The sequence below is a fragment of the Sphaerodactylus townsendi genome, linkage group LG10 (genome assembly GCF_021028975.2).
Source record: "Sphaerodactylus townsendi isolate TG3544 linkage group LG10, MPM_Stown_v2.3, whole genome shotgun sequence".
NCBI classification, from domain to species: domain Eukaryota; kingdom Metazoa; phylum Chordata; class Lepidosauria; order Squamata; family Sphaerodactylidae; genus Sphaerodactylus; species Sphaerodactylus townsendi.
Genome location: NC_059434.1, coordinates 769,707 through 795,435, shown reverse-complemented (window position 1 = coordinate 795,435; position 25,729 = coordinate 769,707). Strand labels below are relative to the sequence as shown.

General features: G+C 45.7%; 1 protein-coding gene across 1 annotated transcript; it reads right to left on the bottom strand.

The window, feature by feature from the left end:
• Positions 1 to 12,440: 12,440 nt before the first annotated feature.
• On the bottom strand, positions 12,441 to 25,059 carry TEX52 (testis expressed 52). The gene is made up of 2 exons (XM_048508890.1): positions 24,542 to 25,059; positions 12,441 to 13,116 (listed from the first exon to the last, which is right to left on the bottom strand). Exons 1-2 carry the CDS (start codon positions 25,057 to 25,059, stop codon positions 12,879 to 12,881), a joined length of 756 nt encoding a protein of 251 aa, XP_048364847.1. The 3' UTR covers positions 12,441 to 12,878.
• Positions 25,060 to 25,729: the final 670 nt, after the last annotated feature.

Sequence of the window (25,729 nt, the reverse complement as noted above, 5' to 3'; positions counted from 1 at the left end):
TGAGACCAGTGCTATTCAATATTTTTATCAATGACTTGGATGATGAAATAGAGGGCATGCTAATCAAATTTTCAGATGACACCAAATTAGGAGGAGTAGCTCCCCAGAGTTAGGATTCAAAATGACCTGGACAGGTTAGAGAGATGGGCCAAAGTTAACAAAATGAACTTCAACAGAAATAAATGTAAGATACTCCACTTAGGCAGAAAAAAATGAAATGCACAGATATAGAATATGCACCTGGTTCGACAACAGTAGATGTGGAAGGAATTTGAGAATCTTAGTAGACCGCAAACTGAACATGAGTCAGCAGTGTGACAGTGCGGCAGCCAAGAAATCCAATGCGATTCTGGGCTGCATCAACAGGAGTAGAGTGCCTAGATCAAGGGACGTAGTCGTACCACTCTATTTTGCATTGATCAGACCTCACATGGAATATTGTGTCCATTTCTGGGCACTGAAATTTATGAAGTATATTAACAAGCTGGACCGTGTCCAGAGGAGGGCTACCAAAATGGTAAAAGGTCTGGAATCAGGAGAGACGTTGGGAGCTGTATTTGTTTAGTCTGGAGAAGAGAAGGTTATGGGGTGACATGATAGCCATGTTTAAATATTTGAAGGGATGTCATGTTGAAGATGGAGCAACCTTGTTTTGTGCTGATGCAGAGACTAGGGCACAGAGTAGTGGATTCAAACTAGGAGAAAAGAGATTTCACCTAATCATTAGGAAGAACGTCCTGGTGGTAAGGGCTGTTTGACAGTGGAATACGCTGCCTCAGAGGGTGATGGAATCTTCTTTGGAGATTTTAAACATTAGCTTTAGGGGGCCATCTTGTCGAGAGTGCTTTGATTGTTCCTGCTTGGTGTGTGCGTGTGTGTGTGTGGGGGGGGCCTGATGGCCCTTGTGGCTTCTTCCAGCTCTATGATTCTAGAGTTGATCTGACTAAGGATAGTAAATAGTCGTTTAAATCTGGTTCACTTTTTTTCAAATTGGTTGATGCTGAACAGCATCATGAAATTTGTGATGTACTGGACTCTCTTATCTATTGCAAATATTTGCAATATTTAGTGTCCAGGACACACTTTTTCAGCTCAAATGAGTGAGTGGATGCCAGTCAAGTTCAGGCCCCCCGCTTAGTTAAAGTACTTCATAAAGCATACCTGTACCACCTGGGGGGAGTCCCTTAAGGGAGGCAGGAATGTCAAGACTGCATTTCTGGAAGGGGGCATTGTGTGGAAAGTTACTTTTGCTTTGGCAGGTACTTGGCCATCTTTGGTTTGGCCTTGGGAATCTACTGCTGGGATGGGCCTCTTGTCTGAACCTTTCTATGTTCCCCTGTTCCTATGAGGGGGTTGGGATGCACCAACTATATTATCAACTGCTTGGCTCCTTTTATGCCAGAATCGTCTTTCCTTGAAGTCAGTCAATAAAATCCTTGAAAACTATTGAGTGGTTTGTTGTCTGATTGTGCGCAGGGAAGGGGGTGCTCCACCCCCAGGGTGTAGATAAATGTAAAGTGATGCACATAGGGGCAAAAAATCCAAACTTCACATACACGCTACAGGGGTCAGTGCTATCAGTCACAGACCAGCAAAGGGATTTAGGTGTCTTAGTTGATAGTTCCATGGGAATGTCAACTCAATGCATGGCAGCTGTAAAAAAGGCAAACTCTATGCTGGGGATAATTAGGAAAGGAATTGAGAATAAAACTGCAAAGATTGTCATGCCCTTATATAAAGCAGTGGTGCGACCGCACTTGGAGTACTGTGTCCAATTCTGGTCGCCGCATCTCAAAAAGGATATTGAGGAGATAGAAAAAGTGCAGAGAAGGGCAACGAGGATGATTGAGGGACTGGAGCACCTTCCCTATGAGGAGAGGCTGCAGCATTTGGGACTCTTTAGTTTGGAGAGGAGGCGGCTGAGGGGGGATATGATTGAAGTCTACAAAATTATGCATGGGGTAGAAAATGTTGACAGAGAGACATTTTTCTCTCTTTCTCACAATACTAGAACCAGGGGGCATTCATTGAAAATGCTGGGGGGAAGAATTAGGACTAATAAAAGGAAACACTTCTTCACGCAACGTGTGATTGGTGTTTGGAATATGCTGCCACAGGAGGTGGTGATGGCCACTAACCTGGATAGCTTTAAAAGGGGCTTGGACAGATTTATGGAGGAGAAGTCGATTTATGGCTACCAATCTTGATCCTCCTTGATCTGAGATTGCAAATGCCTTAACAGACCAGGTGATCGGGAGCAACAGCCGCAGAAGGCCATTGCGTTCACATCCTACATGTGAACTCCCAAAGGCACCTGGTGGGCCACTGCGAGTAGCAGAGAGCTGGACTAGATGGACTTTGGTCTGATCCAGCTGGCTTGTTCTTATGTTCTTATGAGGGGGAGGCTGGAAAGAATGTCTGCCAAACAGATTTACCTGAAGAGAAATGGAGAGTAAAATCAAACTTCGTAAAAAGTCCTCCCGCTGCAACTGCTTGGCAGAAGGTTTCCCATGAGCTTTAAGAGCCGCCAAGTTCTTGTGATCAGTTCAGACCTCAGACTGCAAGGACGACCCCTCCAGCCCATGATGCCAAGTGGCTGAAGCTCTCTTAATAGCTCCTGTCTCTTTATCCCCCAGTGTCCAATTCAACTCAAGGCCTATGAACTTTCACAGCAAATAGGCACGAGGTGTAATTTCCCATCCTCCCCTCTCTGCAAGGGAGCCGCTCCCATTGCTTGGTCCAAAGCATCAACATGGACCACAAATGGTTTAGAGGGTCAGCATGACGAAGCACCAGCTCAGAGGTAAATGCCTCCTTAAGTTTCAGAAAAGCAGCCTCACACTGAGAATCCTACTTCAGCAGAGCCTCCGCTCCTTTATCTTTGGTGTAGAAGAGGCTGGTGATGGGGAGGGCGAACTATGCACAGTTCAGAATAAAGTAACAATAAAAATTAGCAAACCCCAGAAACATTTGTAGTTGTTTGTGCATTTGGGGGGCCGGCCAAGCTAAGACATCCTTGGGTCCATTTCAATCCCTGCTCCCGAAACTCAATATCCCAAAAAGTCAGGTTTATCTTTGTGAAATTCACATTTGGATAATTTCACATACAAGTCATTGTCCAAAAGCCTCTGAAGCACCTTCCGGACCAGTAGTACATGCTCCTCCATGGACTCCGAATAAATCAAGACATCATCCAAATATACAACCACTCCTTCAAACAATAAGTCCTGGGGGATCCCATTGATCAGATTCACAAAAAATCCCAGGGCCCCACTGAGGCCGAAGGGTACTTGGTACTTAAACTGATCTAGCGGGTGTTGAAAGCCATCATCCACTCCATTCCCTTGGCAATCCACACTCTATAATAAGCTTCCTGTAAATCCAATTTAGTAAAAATTCTCCCCTTGCCCAAACTTGCCAACAGGTCTTTGATGAGCAGCAGGAGGTATTTATTACACGTAGACTGCATTAAGACCATGATACATAACCGGAGGGACCCATCCTTCTTTTTCCGGAACAGTACTGGGACCACAAATTTGCTGGTGGCTTTGCAGATTAATTTGTGAGCCAAATTCTTATCCAAAAACTCCTTGAGGGCCACCACTTCCATTTGACTCATCGGGTACAACCACCCCTTAGGCAACTTGGCACCTGGAATTAATTTGATTTTACAATCCGTTTTTTGGTGAGGAGGCAATTTATCATACTCCCCCTCCTCAAAGACTGATTGCAAATACATATAGGATGCTGGGATAGCTGGCCCATCTTCCACCCCACTGGCTAACCCCGTCTCCAACTCCCCAGGCTCATGGGTTTCTGCCACATCTGAGCACCCCCAGCACTTCTAGATGGGAACCACCGGGGGGGGGGGGTCTTGGAAGTGGACAATATGCGATGACCACTCGATCAAAGGGTCGAGGTTCACTAACTAGGGCATTCCCAAAACCACTGGATATTTGACAGCATTGGCAATAATGAAACTCCGCCGATCCCTGTGTTGGCCACATTTCACCAACACCTTTTCTATTTTCTATTTTGCGCACCCCCGCATCCCTTTGCCATCCATCTGCTCAAACTGGATTGCTCATTTCAGTGGGATTCTCATCAATCCCAAACCACCTACAATGGTAGGATGCATTAGACATTTGGAGCAACCAGAGTCTATGAGGGCTTGAACCAGCATGTGGGTCCCCGTTCCCTGATTCATCAAAGTTAAGGGCAGGAGGGGTCCAGAGTTATTCATCCTTTTCTGCGTGCCCTTTGGAGGGGCCTGGCTGTGGGCACCATCTAGACCAGGTCGCTGTTGTTCCCGCCGGCTCTGCACTGGAATCTGATGCCTCCTCAGAGGTGGATGTATCCTCAGCCAATTCCAGGCTCAAACCCCTCCCACTGGAGGCTTTTTTCAAGCCTGATTTCTTAGGGGGGACTTCCTTCGGGTTACATTCCTTGGGAGCTGAGGTAGACGGACTCTTTTTCTCTGGGCAATGAGCTACCAGAGGCCCCGCTTCTCTGCAATGCAGACACAATCCTAGATGTCAGCGCCTCGCATATGGGGACTTGGGCGCCTCACATTTTTTGACACTTCTCGGGGCTGCCCGGTATGTCAGTGGCGACTTCCATTTGGGGCTGGTCCTATGCTTATATTTTTGAATTGAATGTCAGCCCACCCCAGCCTCTCCAGCTAACATAATCCACCCCATCAAAGTACAGTCATACCTCGGTTTTTGTTGGTAATCTGTCTGAATTACGTCGGCAAAAACCGAAACCAACAAAAACACCTGCGCCATTTGCGCAGGTGCAACGCAAATGGCGTAGCAACTTATGCAAAAGTCGCCTCGGATTTCGTTGGCATGCTGATGAAATCCAGGGCTACCGACGAAAACCGAAAGCAACAAACGGCTGGATCCCATCGGCAAAAACCGAAAGCAACAATTTGCAAAGGCAATGAAAACCTGTATGACTGTATCGGTATGACTGTATCGGGGTTATCAGCGACTATAGCCCAGTGGGCCATCTCCTGGTCCAGCACCTCATTAAACGTATGTACAAACCCATGCTTGGGCCAGTCATTGATGTGGCTAGCAAGCTGCCAGAATTCTGTGAAGAATTCGGCCACCAAGCAATTACCTTGCTTAAAGTGCTGTAGTTGTCACTTATCCTTTTCAGTCAAGAAGGGGTCCTTGAATCTCCGGCGCCGTCCCATCATAAACTGGTGGAACGATTGCAGCTCTGGGGACTGATTCCAAAACAGGCCCATATACCAGGCCGCAGCCTCACCTTTCAGTAAGGCCCCTACATTGTGGATTTGATCTGCCTCCTGTTCATACTCTGCAGCATTACTCTGCATATAGGTTTCCACCTGCACCAGGAAATAAGGGTTCCCATCAAATTTCACCTTCAATTTTCTGCACCGCCAGGACACTGGGGGGAGCGTGGGCCCCAGTATCGGCGGCCCAGAGGTAGCAGGGGTGGCCCCAGAATCAAGGGACCTGGAGATGCTGAGATTCCACCAGCTCTGGAATCCGGACCTCCAGGTGGGAGCCCTCCTGGCAGGAGCCCTGGTACTCCTGTGGTGGAACGGGTGGTACGGGAGGCTCTGCGGCACATCCCAACAGCAACTCGACCTGTTATTGAAGGATCCAGATCTCCTCCAGCATCACCTCCTTCTCGCGCCTCCAGCGGTCATGTCCCCTCCACGGGGCTTGGAACCCGAGCTCGCCATTCAACTCGTATCCCATCCAATCCATGACCTGGCTGAACCAGTCAGACTCTCTGATGTCAATACGTGTGTGTGTGTGTGTGTGTGTGTGTGTGTGTGTGTGTGTGTGTGTGTGTGTGTGTGTGTGTGTGTGTGTGTGTGTGTGTGTGTGTGTGTGTGTGTGTGTGTGTGTGTGTGTGTGTGTGTGTGTGTGTGTGTGTGTGTGTGTGTGGACTCCCTCCCAGATAGATGGGCAGAAGTGAGGAGACCAATGTCGGTGATCCGGTGAGGCTTGAGAGCGAGCCCATAATTCATTTCCTCTCTGCTGGGTCTGTTGGGTCGACTGGCTTGTCGACACTTCCATCAGGTTGACCAGGGTCTCTCGGCGTCGAGCCGTCATTTTTCTGGTCACCCTGTGAGGGGTCCGGGGGTTGAAGGAGTCCCCCAGCCCCATTGGTTCTGCCTGTGGCTCCATCCATCGGAGTGGACATGGAAGCAAGTGCGGAACTTAGGGAGAATTGGCTTGATTTCAAGTCCTGGATCTGAGACTATCAGTTCAAAATACTTTATTGGAAAGCATCAATAGCTAGCAGAAGAAAAGCCAATTCTAAATTGTCTTTTCCCAGACCCCCAATATATCACTCCAGGGCTCATCCCCTCTCCCATCTTTTCCCGCGCTACCCAACTGCAAAGGACAACTGTTAAATGGCGAGTCAGAACTCCCTGGCCAAAGGACGAGATAAGCAACCATCTGGCCTGGACACCCCTCCTTGTTTCAGCTGGGCAGAAGAGAAAGTGACTTCCCATCCAGACTCCTCGCTCCCCCTCCCAGTTGCAAACAGGCTTCCCTGACGCCAGGCTCCCGCTTGGGCTAGTAGCCACAGTTCTCTCGGAAGTCTGTCATCCCCACCGACCTCACCAGTGTCTGTTGTGGGCAGAGGAAGGGAAAGGAGCTTGTCAGTCACCTTGAGTCTCCTAACAGGACAGAAAGGTGGGGTATAAATTCAAAATCTTCTTCTATAGATGAATGCCCCCGTCTGAACTCGGTTCCATTCTGAGCATCTGTTATCTGCACGGGTCCTTATTAGGTACGGGATTTGATATAGTTGGCATCTTCTGATTGTGAAATTCCTGGAGATTTGGGGGCAAAGCCTGGGTAGGTGAAGTTTGAAACAGGGGGCAGCTCAGCAGGGATGAGAGACCATTCGGGTCCACCCTCCAAAACAGCCATTTTCTCCAGAGGAAGCGATCCATAAAGTCAGGTCAGTTGTAACTCTGGAAGTTGTTCAGGCCCCACCTGGAGCTCCGCAGCACCAGGATTTGAATATGTAGCATTTCGGTGTGGCCTGTTTTTCTCCTTGGCGGTCTTTGATTTGAGGCCATTTTAATATGATTTCTGCTGTTGTATGAGGGAAAGACAGGTGGGGATTTCCAAATGTTTACCTTGGTTTAGTTTGTTTTGCTGTTGGCAATTAGGGGAGTTGATGAGGCATTAATAATTATATTATGCAGAATTGGATTGTGGCGCAGTGATAACATTTTTCAAAGCATGACTGGTTGACAAAAGTAAGGTTCAAGGGCTGTGTAGCGACTGCGTTAGTTTCAATGCTGCAGTTCTTCACAGAGCAGACCACAGCTGGCAGAACACGTGTCCACTACTGAGCAAACCAAAAGAGAGTTTGAGAGTTTGAGAGTAGGAGGGGGCTGAACTATTAGACAATGTACAAGTGAAACAAATGCTCTCTCTCTCTCTCTCTCTCTCTCTCGCACACACACACCCCCTTGTAAACCCTAGGTATGGCCAGAGGTACAAATCTTACAAGGCAACACATAGTGTCATAGCTTTCCCAATAAACAGACTCAAATCCAATCAAAATTGATTGAATTGGAGCTCAAGCAGGTTACACGATAAGGTCTTTGCCAAGACTAAACGTTCGTACCAAGCTGTCCCACTTCCTCCTACTATCCCCTGTTGCTGGGCAGCATCTTCCTCTGTTAGCTCATTCACAAGCCTGCTCCACTGCTCAAGGCAGTCTCCAGGTAAAGAAGCAGGTGCCCGGCCTGAGAAAGGCATTGCAGTGAAGTCCACGCATTCCTACATAGCCCAGCTCTGGTTTAAGAGGCAGAACTCAGCACAAGCAGGCCCGACCTCCTGGCCTCCCCTGGAGATGTGGCAAGACCACGCAGCAAAACAGCCAGTCTTGACCCAGAGAAGTACTTGTTTTGGGCTGGTTATTTAACGTATATTGGTTTGTTCATGTCTTTTCCTTGTAAGCTGGTTTGGGACCTTTTAGGGAAAAAAGCAGGATATCGCTAATGCAATTGAGGAAGAGCTTTGCCAGGTGGCAACATCAAACTCCCAGCCAATCACCACGTACCAGTGAGGCTCGCAGCAGTCCCAGGGGGCGTGGCTTTGGGAGTGAGGCATGCGCCGATTCACTCCCCACTCCCACCGATCGGTGCCTCATAACTGGAAGGCAGCTGCTTTGTCATTCCCTCCCGCCTTTCCTTTCTCTGCCCGTTTGACCAAGATATGAGCCTGAGGCAACATTCTGAGCACAGGAGACAAACCTGCACACATGGGGGGAAGGATGAGGACGGCACACAGAGAAGCGAAAGAATAAGGGGGCGGGGTGAAGAATCCGTGGCTGGGAGCAGAGAGACCCCCCCTGGGGATGGGAGTGAGAAAGAGAGAAAGAAGCAGGCAGACAGAGGGGGCGAGTTCTTGTCTAGAACCCATGTTCTTTGTTCATAAAATGGGCTTTACTGCTAGTAAATAAGTAAAACACCAGTTGGTATAAAACAGTGGTGGCGAACCTATGGCATGGGTGCCAGAGGTGGCACTCAGAGCCCTCTCTGTGGGTACGCGCAGAGTGCCCCCCCCCCACATCTAGGCTGGCCTGGCCTGCTGGGCTCGATTATTAGCATTAAACCTAAGACCTAGTTTTGGGGAAGCAGTATAGGTAACCCTGTTAAGCACTGTTAAACCCCACTGATTTTCATGCAAAGAACAAAAGTGCAATCCTTTACCTGGGAGTAAGCTCGGTTGCTGGCAATGGGGCTTGCTTCTGAGTAAACCCTCCTAGGGTTGTGATTCACCCGTTGAAAGAGATGCACGGTTGCTTCAAAGCAAAGCCACCAACTACCCCCAAGCTTACTCCCGAGTAACGCACGCCTCGGAGCCAACCATTTTTTCTAAACTAAAACCACAGTATTCAGGTTAAATTGCCGTGTTGGAACTTTGCAATAAATAAGTGGGTTTTGGGTTGCAGTTTGGGCACTCGGTTTCAAAAAGGTTCGCCATCACTGGTATAAAATGTAGCAGCAAGACCTGTCTGGGCTCATTGACTCAAATCATCAACCATTCCAATTTGCTTCTGTATACAGTTTGCAGTGTAGATACCCTTCATAACCTGGGCTCCTGGTGCTTGTTTTCATTCTGTTTTTACATGTTTGTAGCTAGTTTTTTTTTAGCTACCTTGAATCTCAGGAGGTAATAACTCAAATGCATTAAACAACAATTATGTCCTCTTAAGGCTTCTCAGACAATAAATTGTGGATAACTTCAATGCCTGTGCATAGAGCAGTTTGCGTGAATATCAGACATTCCGGTTTTGGACCTTGATTAATTCAGGGTTCAGTGCATGTGGAGTGTATCTAGTTGCTCCCTGACCCCTTTTCTCAATATGTTCATCTGGACTAGTAGGAATGCATTAGAAGTTATATATTGTGAGGGGAGACTCCACAGATACAGAGGGGCACTGCTGACCCCAAAACTAGGTTTCTCGGTTTCTTAGTGGATAAGCCTCTGCTAGGAATAGAATGTTGAGGTATTTTTAAAAACAGATGGCTGTCAGTCTCTCAAAAGTACACACGCACACCTGCAAAAAAGAGTAAGAAAGATCATTGCTAGCACAAAAGCACCTCTCTTTGAATGAGGCTAAACTCTTGCTTGTGCATAGGATTAGCTCCAACTGCCAACCCCAGATGTAGGGGACAGATCAGGATGCTGGTTCTCTGAATCTGTGGGGAAGCACAAGAGTCCAGTAGCGCCTTAAAGACTGACAACATTTCTCGGAAGGTGTGAGCTTTCATGAATCCCAGCTCTGCTTCTCCGGGCCTGCCAGGGGTAATGGCTGTGCTCTTCTGGACAGAAGGTTGAAACATGGCAAGCAGATGCTGGGCTGCTGCTGATCTGGATTGGCCCAGCCTTGCCTCAATTCCCCACCCGACCCCCAATTACTTAAGGAGCATATAGGAAACAGCTGCTGGTGCAGGAAGAGGAGGGAGCCTGGGAGCATCAGAAGGTAGCAGTGGTGGACCTGCTGACCCTGGAGCGCAAGAGCTCACACTCTTTTTGAGCCTTCTGCCACCACCCCTGAAAAACGAATCCCTTCCTGATCCACAACTGGCTGCCAGAAGCCCCACTCTCCTGCACAGAACAGCTCCTGCCCATTCATGACATGCTAAGGAGGACAGCAGTGGGGGAGGGGGGGAGATTTGCCCTGTGAAAGAAGGTGGGGGTGTGAGCGTGGTCTCTTGGAGCTTGAGTACTACTGGACAGACCGCCCTGGATGGCAGGGCCACATCTATCCTAGGTTCAAACTGTAGGGAATTATATGAAGAAGTGCCTTGGTAGCTGAAGTTCTAACTATTTTTATTACACAAGTACATTTCTATGTGATTTATGTGTTCACGGTATTTTAATGGACAGTTGCACTGGTAATGGGGGTGGAGGGATCCTTGAAGGTTGGCAGTGGTAGGGGACACTGGTGGAGGATCTTTCATAGACAATGGCAGTGATGCTTCTGCCAGCCTTGGTTACTACTGCACAAAAGTCAGCAATGGCAACCCACTTCTGATCATCTCTACCCTGAAGACCCTATGATGAGACCAACCAAAAAGATAGATCAGTCGGTTCTAGATCAAATCAAGCCTGAACTCTCCAGACAAGCTAAAATGACCAGACTGAGGCAATTGTACTTTGGTTCCTTCAGGAGAAGCAAGAGTTCAGGAGAAGACAATAACACTATGAAAAGTTGACAGAAGCAACAAAAGAGGGAGACCCAGCATGAGATGGATTGGTTCAGTCCCAGCCCTTCACAAGGCCAAAGCAAGACTGATAATAATAGAACATTTGGGAACTAATTAATTCATAGGGATGCCACAAGTTGGCAGTGACTTGATAGCACTTCACACTCACTCACTCACTCACTCACTCACTCACTCACTCACTCACTCACTCACTCACTCACTCACTCACACACTCACTCACACCACTGAGTGCTGACTTAGGCTGCTTTGGACACCTCTTGTGCTGGCAAAGTGATTTAATCTTCTATATATATAAAAAGCTAACTGTTTTTGTTGATGATAGTATACCTCAGTAACTGCTGGGCCAATTCCTCTGAAAATTCCCAGCCACTATAGTCAGCTAGGCGAGAGTGTTTTTAGAGATTCACATACCTGAAATTTCACACCTGGCCCAGGTAAAACGCCTTTTTCCTGGTGCTTCATGGTGAAGGACATGCAGCTGCCTGTGTGTAACTGTCACCCTTAGAATGTTCGTGCTGCTTAGAATGTTCGCTCAGATGGCTAAATATGAGCAGTGGAAACAGTACATAGGCAGTAACTCGAGTGGAAGTGAAACACATACACACACATACACACGAGGGAGAGGGAAAGGAGGGAGAGGGAGGGGAGGCATGCAAGGGAAGAGAAGTGAGAGAGGGGAGAGAGGGAGGGGTGGCATGCAAGGGAGGGGAGGCAGGGGACCCAGCATCTTGATATGACCCACCCACCCTAGCGGAGGGAAAGGGAAGGGAGGGAGGGGGAGGGGTGACATGCAAGGAAAGAGAAGTGAGGGAGGAAAGACAGTGAAGGGCGACATGCAAGGGACGAGAGGGAGGGGCCTGGCATCCTAGATTCCCTGAATACTGCGGTTACAGTTAAGAAAACCAGGCACGCATTACTTAGGAGTGAGGTCAGTACACCAACCGTGACATACTTTGAATGGCTGCATCGCGCCCCTCAGAGGGTTTCCTCAGAAGCAACATCCATTGCCACCAACCAAACTTACTCCCAGGTAAAGGATTATGACCAGCTAGCCCAGATGTATGGGAGGGGTGCCTTTCCATTTCCACACCCCCCCAAGGAATGCGGGCACACACATCAATGACATCGCACAGTATCAGGCTGCGTGTTTCCATGAGCATGTACTGCTGGCCTCTGCAATTGATCTGCTGCTACTGTTCCTTTCCCATTTCACCACAATAAGCCACAGCAACGCGTGGCCGGGCCCCGCTAGTAACAAATAACATTATATAAGTGAATGGGGAAAATATGAAGCACCTTCCCAGTCTTGTAATGATGGTCACCACCAACTCTGATAGATGCCTACTGGCAGCCAGAAGACATCTTTGCACACAGAGGATAGGGGAGGTCCATGCAGACTTCAGGGCTGTTCCCTTTACACATATCCTGTGTTTTACTGGCAGTGCTTTCCAATAGGACCACATCTGTCCATGTAAAACCATTCTGGAATTAAAACTCCTGTGCTCAACACAGTAAGGCTGATCATTGACGAGAAAGTCATATAGCCCATTTACAAGAGAGATGAAGGCCAACTTAGCATCAAAACTGCTGAGAAGTGGAAATCCTCAAGAAAAAAATCTATTATATTGCACCATTTTTAATACTACAGTGGAAATTGAGAAAATTGTAAGCAACACTATCTCAGCCCTGGGGACAAACTACCTATTATGCAAATGTCTTTTATGAATTAGCTGACACCAGGTGGATTGTGAAGGACATGTAAATAGTTCAGAGATCTCTCCCTTAACCCTTTCCACTCCCAGCTGCAGTCAGCAAAGCCGCTCATAGTCCAAAGTCCTGGGTGAAAAGTAGACATTTTAAAACAGTTTCTTCTTAAATGTGGTGCCTTTGCTGAGCCCCTCCCTTTGGGATGGATGGCTACAACATGGCCTTCCTATTCAATGGCCCCAAGTCTGGAGGTGCTGGGAAGTGAGCAAGGATGGCTGTTTGTGTAGCTGCTGCAAAAGTCCAGGAATTGTCGATTATCCTGCAGTGATAAGTGTGATCTTCATTTTGAATATGTAAAAGGTAATGTTGGAACTCTCTATTGAAGCCATGAATTTCAGTTTTGTCCTCTTGTACGTATTTAGCTGGTGGGCGTACAGGGCCGGATTTTGCTGCCAGAAAGGAACAGTTGCTGATACTTCTCCACCACCTCCTGGTAAATCAGACTGCTATTCTTCAGGGCAAACTTGACAGCTGCTTCCTGGTAATGAGGCTCCAGACTTGGACACGGATGATCCCAGAAGTCTCTAGAAGGAGGCATCACTGCCTCCGGTTGGACACAGGAGGCCGGGCTTTTCCTTGAAAGTGCGCGCTTGTATCTGTTGAAAGGAAAAGTCATCATCACAGCCACAGTAACAGAGAGAGAAGTAACAGTATGCTTTTAGCATTTGTGTAGTGCATGTATGTGGGGGTTCAAAGCACTCCACGTGTATTATTTCTGTCATCTTTATATTGGCACCCCAAAAGGTAAAATTACATATTACAGACAGGAACACAGTCTGAAAGAATTATACGTTTTGCCTCAAGTGATCTGGTATCTTCTCTGCATTGTTATCGTTGAGCCAGGGACTCGCCAGGTCACACTCTCAGTCCCCGTGCATCACACAAGTTCCTTCTGCTGCCTCACCCAGCTGAGGGGCCTTTCATTTGCTGACCGCTCACTTGCCTTAGAATTAAAGGACTGACCCAAGTTGCTACTTAGAGCCAAACGGACAGTAGAAGTCTATAGAGATGGAATCCTTAAATTAGATCAAGATATGGGAGGATTTAAAAACAAAAAACACTTCTGATCATTTTGTCAATTTAAATTGCAAACGGTAACTTCAGGTTGAGGTATGAGAAAAGAAGACACTAAGATGACCACACCTTCTTTCTCACACTTTTACCAGGCACCTGAGTGCAAGTACAACGGCTTTATTTTTGCTCACTGTTGGTCTAAGGCAGGGATGGCCAACCTATAGCGCTCCAGATGCTCATGGACTACAATTCCCATCAGCCCCTGCCAGCATGGCCAATTGGCCGTGCTGGCAGGGGCTGATGGGAATTGCAGTCTATGAACATCTGGAGTGCCATAGGTTGGCCACCCCCGGTCTAAGGCCCCTTTTGGGCAGGCAGACTTCAAGAATCCTGAATCCATAGTAATTTCCCACTGTTGCAAGTGACAGTAAATACATTATATTAGCAGCGTGTTCAATGGAATCCATGTTGCCCATTGTAAAACAACAGCTGTATGTAACTTCTGGAAGACTTCCTAAGGTAGCACTCATGGACTTGCACAGTGTGGGGGCACTGTTGGGAACAAGCCAGATCTAGCTACAGAGGACCATGCACACTAAAATGAGGCAACCACCAATTGGTGTAAGGACCTTAGCAAGCACATATACTGCTGAAGGGAGAAATGCTCCTTCAGATACATGGGACCCTAGTGATAAAGGGCTTTATAGGTAAGAACCAGCACCTACGACTGAGTCCAGAACAAATAGTTAACCAATGCCTTGTGTGTGTAAAGTGCAGCCAACTTGTCATGAGCCAGCCCCTGGGTACTTACCAGGATACAAAGGACTATGAGGCAGAACCTGACAACATGGTGCAGTAGAGCCAACTCCCAGCCTTTCCCTGCCTGATGCTGTGCAGGTGGAGGAGTCTGCAGATCCTCCTACGGAACCCAGCAATGAGTCAGCTGTGCACAGGAGGCAGAAGCAGAGGCAGCTGCTGCAGGAGCAAAGGAGGAGTGCTCATTTTGCAGCAAGATATGGGAAGATAGAAGTGTCTGCATCTGATGAGGATTAACTCCTTGCAGAATCCCAACTCCTTGGACAAGGCTTGCTGTGAGCTTGCTTACGTCTGGGTGCAACCAGTGTGTTTCCTGTCACTGCCATGTGCCTGGTTCATCACTGATTCCCAGCCCGTTTATTGGTTCTCCTGTGGACTGTTATCTGACTATGCCTTGCCTGCCACCCGCCTTGACCCACTTGACTGTTATCTGACTATGTTTCACCTACCGCCTACCTTGACCCATTGGACTGCGCTTTGCCTGCTGCCCGTTTGGCCCTGCAAGGCTGGCCCTGACCATGCCCTGCCTGCCAGCAGCACACAACTCATGGCAACCCAGTAGGGGTTTCAAGGCAAGAGACTCACAGAGGTGGTTTGCCAAGGCCTTCCTCTGCACAGTGTCAGAGTCCTGGTTAATTACTTCCCACCTAATTCCTTCATAGCATCTTTTTACAGCTGCTGGCCATTTCAGCTACTAATCGCCTAATCCCTTTTACAGCTGTAGCAACCATTCCAGATTACTCATTGAGAGCAAGGGTTGGCCCAAGAGAATGCCCCCAAATGTATATATTGTTTGATAAAGACAGCTGTCAGGACTGCAACTCCCAGCATGCACTAGTTCCTGCCTTTTTCCAAAAAGGACGGGAAAACAAACTGAGAAGCTACATCCCACCGGAGCTTCAGAACCAATGAGAGGCCAGGAGCTGGGGGGAGGGGAAAAGTTGATTGGTTGCTGCCTATTTTTGTAAATAGAATAAATACTGGAACTGAGGACAAGAATCCTCAGTTCCAGCACCCTGTAGCTAGGGTGACATAGTTCAATAAAGTTCGTTCTTTTTTATTAAGCTGACTTTGTTTGAGTGTGTTCAGCCTTACATCAGCCTTATCCATACAGAACAGGTATACAAGGAGAGAGATGGCACCACCTGGAGCTTTTGTCAGAGACTTTCAGATGAACATCTGGAGCAAATACATGCTCCAAACAATGCACGAGAGAAATGTTTTGATTTTTTTCCAATCTATATTGGACATTAAATTGGACATAATTATTTTTGGAGTTATGCATAAGGTAATAAATCCAATAAAGACACAGATCATTGAAAAGCTGAAGGAGGCAGACTTCCCCAGAATGTCTTCACTTATATAGACAAGTTACAATTATAAGATGCTTGGCAGATTAAAAATCTGAATAGAAGACACGATATCTTTTTCTCTGACAAACATCCATCATACTGAAGGACGGATTTGCATTGGGTATCTAAAATGCTAATCAACAGCCCCTCTAACTGCGGTAGAGAACCACACGGAAGTTCCCTACCTCTGAGTGGAAGTGAGCCACCTGTGGGAGCTCCCCCTGCCAGCAGCAACCTAAGTTGTGCAGCACCAATACGGTGTCTGCATGGCCACGTGGCTGCACAGTTTACAAGGAACATTGACTCTAATGATTAATCTAGACAGTGTGAATATACAACCAAGGGGATTTGCAGATCACAAACCAGTAGAAGTAATTTGGCAAGGAAGGGAAGATGGAGATTAAACGATAATCTTTTTTTACAAGAAGAAATAGTAAAAAACTGCAGAAAAGATACAGACGACTTTAAAAAAAAAATGATTTCCCACTTGCAAATGATTTGGAAAGCCAGAAAACCCTATATGAAAGGGAGTTTAATAGCGATAGCTGCATAACAGAAAAAAGTAAAACTGAAATAAACTTTAAAAATTGGGTAGATTAAGAGCACTGAACAGAATAAAAATCACCTCATAAAACAACTCTAAAAGAGATTAAGCAATTAAAGAACCAATTATATCTTTTCCCACCAAAAGAACTCAGGAGATATGGGAATCAACCCACTACATCTTCCTGGATCTTCTTTGTGGTGCACTGCTCCGCTGAGGATCTAGTGCAGTGGCGGCAAACCTATGGCACGGGTGCCAGAGGTTGCACTCAGAGCCCTCTCTGTGGGCATGCACAAACAGAGTCCCCCCGCCCCCCCATCTAGGCTGGCCTGGGCCGCTGGGCTCAATTATTAGCATTAAACCTAAGACCTAATTTTGGGAAAGCAGTGTAGGTAATCCTGTTAAGCACCATTAAACCCCACTGATTTTCATGTGAAGAACTAAAGCGCGATCCTTTACCAGGGAGTAAGCTCAGTTGCTGGCAATGGGCCTTGCTTCTGAGTAAAGCCTTCTAGGGTCATGATTCACCTGTTGGAAGAGTTGCATGGTTGCTTCAAAGCAAAGCCACTGACTACCACCAAGCTTACTCCCGAGTAATGCCCGCCTTAGAGCCAACCGTTTTTTCTAAACTAAAACCTCAGTATTCGGGTTAAACTAACGTGTTGGCACTTTGTGATAAGAGGATTTTGGGTTGTAATTTGGGCACTCGGTCTCGAAAAGGTTCACCATCACTGTTCTAGTGCCTGTCTGCCAGAAGCGTATCTAGGCAAACTGGAGCCCGGGGACAAAACCTGAGTTTGGTGCCCCCCACCCCCTTATGGGCGGCCACCCTCCCCCACCATGACCAAACAATGATTTTTTGCACCAGCTCACAAAACACCTCCCACCCCCAGCAAAACATACATGGCTCTCTCCACACCAACTCCCTTTCCTAATTTTGTCCTCACACCAACCCTATGAGGTAGGTTGTTAGCCTGAGAAACAGCTTCAAGCCAGTGCAACTGGGTATTAAGCATGTACATCTCTCACAAATCACCCCCCGCAAAACATTTACCAAACAAATGTCAGCATCATCTCTCACAAAACACCTCCAGTGAAATCTACCCCCAAACAGCATCACTTTCAATGGTGTTTAAACTAGGGAGTCCAGATTCTTCTTTTAAATCCACCTTAAAGGGGTCCCCAGTTAAAACAACATAGAAAATGATGCTGTTTTGGGATGGATTCTCCCCCACCTTGAAACAGCATCACTTTCAATGTTTAAACTGGGGACCTCACATTCTCCCTTTAAGTCCATGCCGAAGGTAGTGGATTTAAAAGGAGAATCTGGGGAAATTTGGAGTGTGCCTGCTATCAGGGGTGCAATTGTTAAGCGAGAAACACCAAAATTTCAGTATATCTTTAGGAGATTCTCCTGATGATACCACCCAGGTTTGGTGAGGTTTGGTTCAGGGGGTTCAAAGTTATGGGCCCTCAAAGGTGTAGCCCCTATCTCCTATCAGTTCCCATTGGAAACAATGGGGGATGGGGCACTCCTTTTGGGAGTCCACAACTTTGGACTCCCTGAACCAAACCTCACCTAACTTGGGTGGTATCATAAGGAGAGTCTCCCAAAAAATCCCTGAAATTTTGGTGCTGCTATCCTAAAAATTGCACCCCCTGCAGGCCGAAAACTGAAAAAACACTAAAAATACAAAGAACACACAAACAAACCTGAAATTTTTGCACCCTCCACTAGTGGGAGCCCGGGGACATGGGCTACCCCATGTTCCCTAGGCAAATACGCCACTGCTGTTTGTCCCCTTCTGATTCTCATGCGGTATCTGATAATCATATTCAAGTGCCACCTCATCAAAATCATCGTATTGTGAATAAAGACATTTTATAGTGCCCCAGATGGCTATTACCTTTCTCTATAGTTGCACGGCACCTGCCATTTTTCTGCAAGAACCTAAATGATGGGTGCAACTATAGAGAAGGGTAAGTAATAGCCTTTCTTTACAGTATACAATATATGCTCTTTCTTTACAGTTTACAACAACAACACAACAACACAAGCCTTTATTGGCATATAAAACAGGACAAAATTTTAAAACAAAACAAGGTTAAGAAATACAGTTAAAATTACTAATTTCCAGTATAAAATTTGCAACAGTTTCACAAAAGAGCACATCAGAGCTGTTCAGGAGATTGGGTATCTTATAACACTCATGCCACTGAGAACATTGCAAGAAAATGGAATTCATGTATTTCATGCGTATCTTATTGTATTTAGGGCATAGAAACAGAGAATGGTCAAGTGTTTCGACCGTAGTCATATCACATGAACAAACTCTTTTAGAACGTTCCATATTCTTAAATCTTCCCTCCAGCAGAGCTGATGGCAGCACATGACATCTTGCAGTAGCCAAGGCTCTCCTCTGGGTGGGATTAATCAGCAGACGAAGATATGCTGCCATAATTCCACGCTCGCATGGGATTAATAAAGTAGTTGGAGAACAGGTTGTCTTGGCAGCACGAGTCAAATTATGAAAATCAAGGTCCAAGAGCCAGGACTTAGTACATTACTATTTTACTAGCATAGGGAATACCGATATTGATGAAGGTAGCACTGCAATAAGATTGTCAAACACTGCATGAAAATCTGCACTACTTTGAAGTGTGGAGACGTGCTGCTGTGACTTCCACTGCAGCACACACAGTTGTCATGTTCCCAAAGGCATTCTTATCATTTTATGCGGAAGCCTTAGTTGTCCCTTTATATAGAATGGGTTTGGCTGTGTTTTGTATAGCATTCAAAGGGAGGGAACCTCAGTTAGTTCTGTCCCTTTAAGAAGCCCTAGGGCTGGTGTTCTCCAGCAGTTTATTATCCAGCAACCCCTGTTTGGTTTGTCAGTTAGGTGCAACGGAAGCTGGGTGGCAGCAACAAGTCAGACAGTCATAGATGTTACAGGCTCACAGGATTTAAGTTAATAAGTTTCAGTACAGTGAAAGTCAGTAGTGTTACAGTTACAGCAAGTGGAAAAGAAGACAAACCCAGAAAGAGAATGGCGGGGAGAACTTGAGAGGACTCAGTCAGCATAATTTCCTAAAAGAAACCACAGAAGAGAGGGTTTGAATCCAGAAGACCTCCAGAAAGTTTCTGTAACAAAAGTAACGTTTATTTGGTTAGACCTGGGAGGAGTCTGGGTCTTTCCATATTGTTACAAATAAAGCTTTAAATGTTGAACTGAGCCAGTGAGTCTTACATTCTGCTTTAGCCGGGTGTGGACACCTAAACCACCACCTGGGGAGCAGAACAACAGTTGCACTTGGTTCTTGTATAAATATGTCTAAAACCAGGGAAATACAGAAGAAATTGATATTTTAAAAACCGGACATTTTGATCATGTACACAAACTTGTAAGATATCTGGCACACCACATAAGGAAAGAAACTGAAAAAGAATTCTGGACAATTCAGAAGGTTACTTTGTCAGATTGCACAGGGAGGCCATTGAAATTCCCAAACACCAAGACAACTTCAACAGGAAAGAAGAGACTCTGAGAATTAACAAAGCTTGGCTACCAGTACTTAAAAACATGCCCAAGGGCATGCTAAATTCATGAATAATGGACTCTACCCAAACACAGGATTTGCATTCACCAATAGAAGTATTTCATGCTGCAGGGCATGAAAATGTGAATCACTCCCTGGACTGATAAGCCCCACCCGTAATACAATACTATCAACCACATAACAAGAACATGGACAATATATACCCCACTAAACATTCCTTTCTCACTGACACAGTGTGTAACAGACTTCTCTCTGTGATATACCTCTGAAGATGCCAGTCACAGATGCAGGCAAAATGTTAGGAACAAAATCCACCAGACCACAGCCACACAGCCTAGAAAACCCACCAGAACCAGTTGAAAAAGAATAATTACATGTGTGAAGAAGGGAAATAGATTTACACGTGTAGAAAGAAATACAGGAACAGTTCGCTCTCTTCTTGCATTTATGAAGAAAATATCTTTCAACAGAAGATGGAAAGGAGGAGTATATCAAAGAAATGTTAATTGATACGTTCATTCATGAAAATGGAGATGTACTAAACCAATCTATTACAATTCAAGAAATGTCACAACCTATAAAAGAACAGAAAAAAAGACCAAGGACTGAGCCCAGGTGGACTTGCAGCTCACATAGGAACATCTGGAGGAGAATTTAATGCTACTTCTACTGAATAAAATAAGCAAAGAGAAAAATTTGCTGCCACTGCGGCAAGAAGCTTACCACAACCTTATAAACACATTTGACTATCAGATGTGGACCATAAACTTATTATTTCAATAATGGCAAAAAGACCAAGGAAACATATAGAAAAACTAATCCATGAAGATCAGACAGGCTTTGTTCTAAAAGATACATGAAGGACATTAACTTTGTAGTCAATGCAGTAGAATTTGTGAAAAAAGAGAAGAAAGCAGCATTTTTTTAGATACTGAAAAAGCTTGGTCCTTGATGCAAAGCTTGATGCAAAGCTTGATGCAAATTTAATCTGCTGCTCAAGACATGAACTGGATATAAAGTATGATGTACAAAACAACATACAAGAATCTTAATAAATGGAGCTTTAACTGATAGATAGTGTCCATCATCACCACTTTTGTTCACTCTTACGTTGGAAGTTTTGGCTACTAAAATTGGACATAATCCAAAATTAAAGGATTGAAGGTGGAGAAGAGTTTAAAATTAAAAGTTATGCCAATGATGTGGTACAGACAATCTCAAACCCACAATTGCCAATATAATGGAACTAACTGAAATATCTGGACAAAATGACACATTATAATAAAGATTATTGCCAAATGAAAAGGACAAAGATACAAGAAAAAATACAAAGATGGTTCAGATTAAAAATCTCATTAAGAAGTTCCACTGTCAAACTGAATATCCTGTGGATTTTTTTTAAATTTCAAAAATACCCATTCAAATTCTCTTGTGGGTTCTGTCAGCCAATCAGGAGTCCTCCATTGAGGAGCACTAGCAGGATGACCCCACTGCTCTGAAGCACCGGTCGACCGGGCCTCACGGGACACAGCCGGAGCTGGCCCAAGTCAAGAGTGCTTGCAGAAGCACCCCCAGCCACTGATGGTGAACATCCAGAGTTGGACACCCCTGACCGAAGGCATCACAGACAATGTTGTGAGTCAGCTCAGGATCAAGACATGAAAGACAGAGCTCTGGGACGTGGGCGTTGCAGGAGCAACCTTGTTGGAAGCCTTCCAGCCTCCTGCCACACCTGCTGGAAGACTCAGAACTCAGACCGGGCTGCCTGACCTGACCTGCATGGAACTTATTCCTCTGGACTCAGCATAAGGCTGCTTTCTCCCTCCTGCCAGCAGCTGTAACCTGACTCCCTGTGACCCTGGCAGGCCAGGACAAATGCAAGGGAAAAAATCTTGAAGGAATGGAAGAGATAAACAAGCTTATTTGGAAAGGCAAAAAGCCAAGGGTCAGGTGAGCAGTCAATCCAGAGCTGTCGGGCGGACAAGGATGGTGCCACTGGAGCAGCACCCCGCCCACGCCAGAGGGCTGTCAGCAGACCAGGAACCCCAAAAAGGTTCAAAACAAAATCCTACCTGAAACTCCCCCATAGGGGAGAATAGAGATACACTGTGGAAATGGCAGCTTATCTCTGCCGGCAACCAGGCCAGCGTACGGGGCCAAGAGGGCTCTGCAGACTAAGGTCACCCCCGCCCCCTGAAACATCCCTGGAATTCCCCCCAGAATGCCAGCATAACTCAGGGCAGTTGCAGGCATGCTAGCGAGAAGCTGGGCACCATGGCCGGGCATCCCACTGCAGCTGGGTGCTGGTGGATTTGCCCCTCTGTCGGCGTAAGTGCCCCGGAGAGGGCAAATGTGCTGGCATAAACCTGCACTACCTTCAGCAGGGAATCCACCCCCCGCCCCCGCCCCCTGGATCACGCTGTTAAAGTTTTACAAGATGAGAGAAAAAGAGAAGGCCTAGCAGGATCCAATATTAAATGATATCACCAGGCAGTTGGCCTAGTCTAGATTGTAGATTACAGTAAAAACCTAATAAAGTTAGACATGGCAGATTTGAAAGAAGGACTATGTAACCCCTCTGTTCAGAATGGGTTGACCCAGAAACGGGTGGAGACTCAAAGCAGCAGAAGGCTGCAAAAACTGGTGAAGTTGGAGGAAGCAAGGCTACCAGGCTGGGACCTTGATTGAATTCTTTATAAGCTCTTAACACCTTGTTTAAGAATTTATTGTTTCAGGGCTTGCTATGTATGTAGTTGGTGGGAGTTCGTTTGGGGACCTTCATCATCTTGGATCCCATTCACCAAGCCTCTGAAGTCTTCATAAGCCAACCACCAGCAGGAAGAATTGGACTTGGCATTTATCAGTAGATTGTCAAGATAAGGATCTGAAATGCAACCTAGAAGGACTGTAAATTGTTAATGTTAAATGTTAATGTTAAAAGGGTTATTTGTTAAGGAAGTAAACCATTTTGTTTTAAAATTTAGTTCTTTGCAACTCCTTCCAAGTTCTGCCCCACAGAACCCACAGTTAGAGGTTACAACTACACAACTGTTCATGAACAGGAAAAAAATCAGTGAAGGAAAGAAATACAGTGCAAAACGTCAGCCATGTAATCAGAGATGAATTGTTTAAAATTTGGAGGGGAAGGAATGAAGGAAAGAAATACAGTGCAAAACGTCAGCCATGTAATCAGAGATGAATTGTTTAAAATTTGGAGGGGAAGGAATGTGCCCACTCTGCTGGCCCCGGCTGAGAGCAGGCGAAGTTTCCCCCCAGCTGGGAATCAGACCTCCAGCATCTCCACTGATGTCACCAACATACGTTTATTATGACTTATGGAGATATGATAGATACTTTAGGAGAAACAAAGTCCTGGCAAAAAATAAAACTGGATATTGTAAATATATATAATGGCTGCTATATTTCCAGCTAATCTCAAGATTAAGGAATGAAATTAAGTCTGCAAGAGGTGCAATCAGGGGCCCTATAGAGTTTGAGAAGGCAGCTACAGAGCAGAACAAACATTTACTAGGATGGATTTATTTTTTTCCCCACTGGACATGCAACCTCATCTTGTGGGTTCTGTGGGGCAGTACTTGGAATGAGTTTGCAAAGGAGCAAATTTAAACAAAACAGTTTACTTCTCTTTACAAATAACACTTTAAAAACATTTAACATTTACAATTCAAGGTTCTGTTCAGGTTGCATTTCAAGTCCTTCTATTTACAGTCTACTGATATTGCCAAGTCCAAATTCTTCTTTGCAAGTTGGCTGGCTCCTGAAGACTCCAAGGGCTTGATGAACAGGTTGCAACATGATAGAAGGTTTCCAGGAGAACTCTCACCCATTACAACCACAAAAGAAAACCCTGAAACAATAAACTCCAACATTTACAACATAGCAAAAACAACAACTACCTTCCCAGTAGTTTCCAACAATATTGCAATTACCTTAACAAGGTGTTAAGGGCTTATAGAAATCAAGGTCCGAGTCTGGTAGCCTTGTCCTCTGCAAAAGAGCTCTTGCAACCTCTCTGCTGCTCCGAGTCTCCACCCCCTTACTGGGTCAACCCATTCTGGGCATGGGGGTTACAGACACATAACAGAACAAGTGAAAATGTTTAGATGGATGCAAATTTTGGAAGAAATATATTTCAACAATGGGAAGCTCTAAAGACAAAGCCCCCAGAACTGTAAAAAGTGAAGTGTAGTTGAGATGGTGGGTGCATGTTATTAATAATTTCTTAAAATATAGAAAATATTTCATTTAAAATGGATCAAAAGGAGAAAGATGAATGGAAAATGGACAATTGTGTTAAATTAGATGGTTATAATTTGACAATGAGTTATACTCAGTGAGAACATTTTTTGGAAATTATAATAGCAATCATATATTGGTGGTTTTTACCATTTTGCCATTTGAGGCAAACATTCAAACGGTTCCTTTCACAGTGATAGATAAACTTAATCAGTGGCCCTCTGTTGCCTTTTAATGGAAGTCCCAAACCTGTTATGTGGGGGCAGATGCCTTACAGTTGACACAGAGCTACGCATCCATATCATGGGCCTACAACTCAGAAAGGTGGTCTGTTTGCTCCAGGTAGCTCGTCTCTGGGGAAACCCCTGGGGTTGTTCAGGGTTAGGGTTAGGGCAGGTGCTCCCACACGGCTGCAGTCGCATCTGACTTGCACCCACATCCAAAGTGAAAGAATATGTTGAGGAGGGAACGACGTCTTACCGCTTGAATTCTTTGGGAGGCATAATATTTCCCTCAGTATCTAGAGGAGGGGCTCGGCATTCACTCCTCAGTTTGAGTTGTTCACACTGCTTCATTTCTTTCTTTGTTCGGGTCAGAACTCTTTCTTTGTGCCTCTGACTCACAAACAAGGCTTCCCCTTCGATGAACCTAATGTAGGTATTTCCATCCAAGTGTGATGGAGGGGGGACCGGGGGCTCGGCCATGGCGCCTGCCCTGGGAGCTGTGATCCATCGCCAGGTGTTGCTGTCAAAAGGCTTGTCAGGTCTTGGACGATAGATTGGTGGCAGTCTTCCAACATCTAGCCATGTGTGGTATCCCCAGATATGCCAGCGGGCGCTCTCTTCTGCTGGACAGCGCATTTTCTGACTAACCATGATTTTTGCATCTGTACATGGTGGTTTTTCAAAGGCTAGCTTATGGTAGGGTCTTGGAGAAAATCCAGGCCATGAAATATTTTTATCCTTATGCAGGAAGTGCATCTCTTTCCATGTGGTCATTTTGAGAAGAAATTCAGAAAATCCTGGAAAGGGGGGGGGGGTGTGTGAAATGAGGTTGGAGATATAATGAGTCTTCCCAGTACTGGGGTATCCTTATTGCTGTATTGTCAATATCCATTTGTTGAGGAATATCAGTTGTGACAAAAGTTGTTTATGCCCAATAAAGGTTTTTGGATTGGATTGGACAAAAGTTGACTTCAGCGTGTCCCTTTAATGCTACTCTGCAGCCCTTTTTGAAATAGCTTTCATCATCACACAAATTGAGCCTCAAATTATGTGCAAAGTTGAGTACATCATCAGTATGTGAGTACAATGAAAAGGCTCAGTTTTGATTATCTCACCTATCAGAGTTAAAGTCACAGTCGGAGCATTTTTAGTTAAAAATAGGCCATGTCCTCCTTAGTTTTATGATACTGCTCCATGAAAGTGCATTCTTTTTTCCTCAACTCCCCATCTGTTTTTCTGTACTACAGCACAGTTGGATAAATCTACTCCTGGGCTGCACCCACACATAGTTGCATCACTGTGCTAGCAAACATTTGCAACTGAATTGCCTGGTCCACACACAAGTATTCCGTTATGAATCTTTGCTATAGCACAACTGCCGCACAACATCCAGTGATGGGCGGATGGAGTCCTGGTGGCACACTCCCCAGCTGACAATACAAAG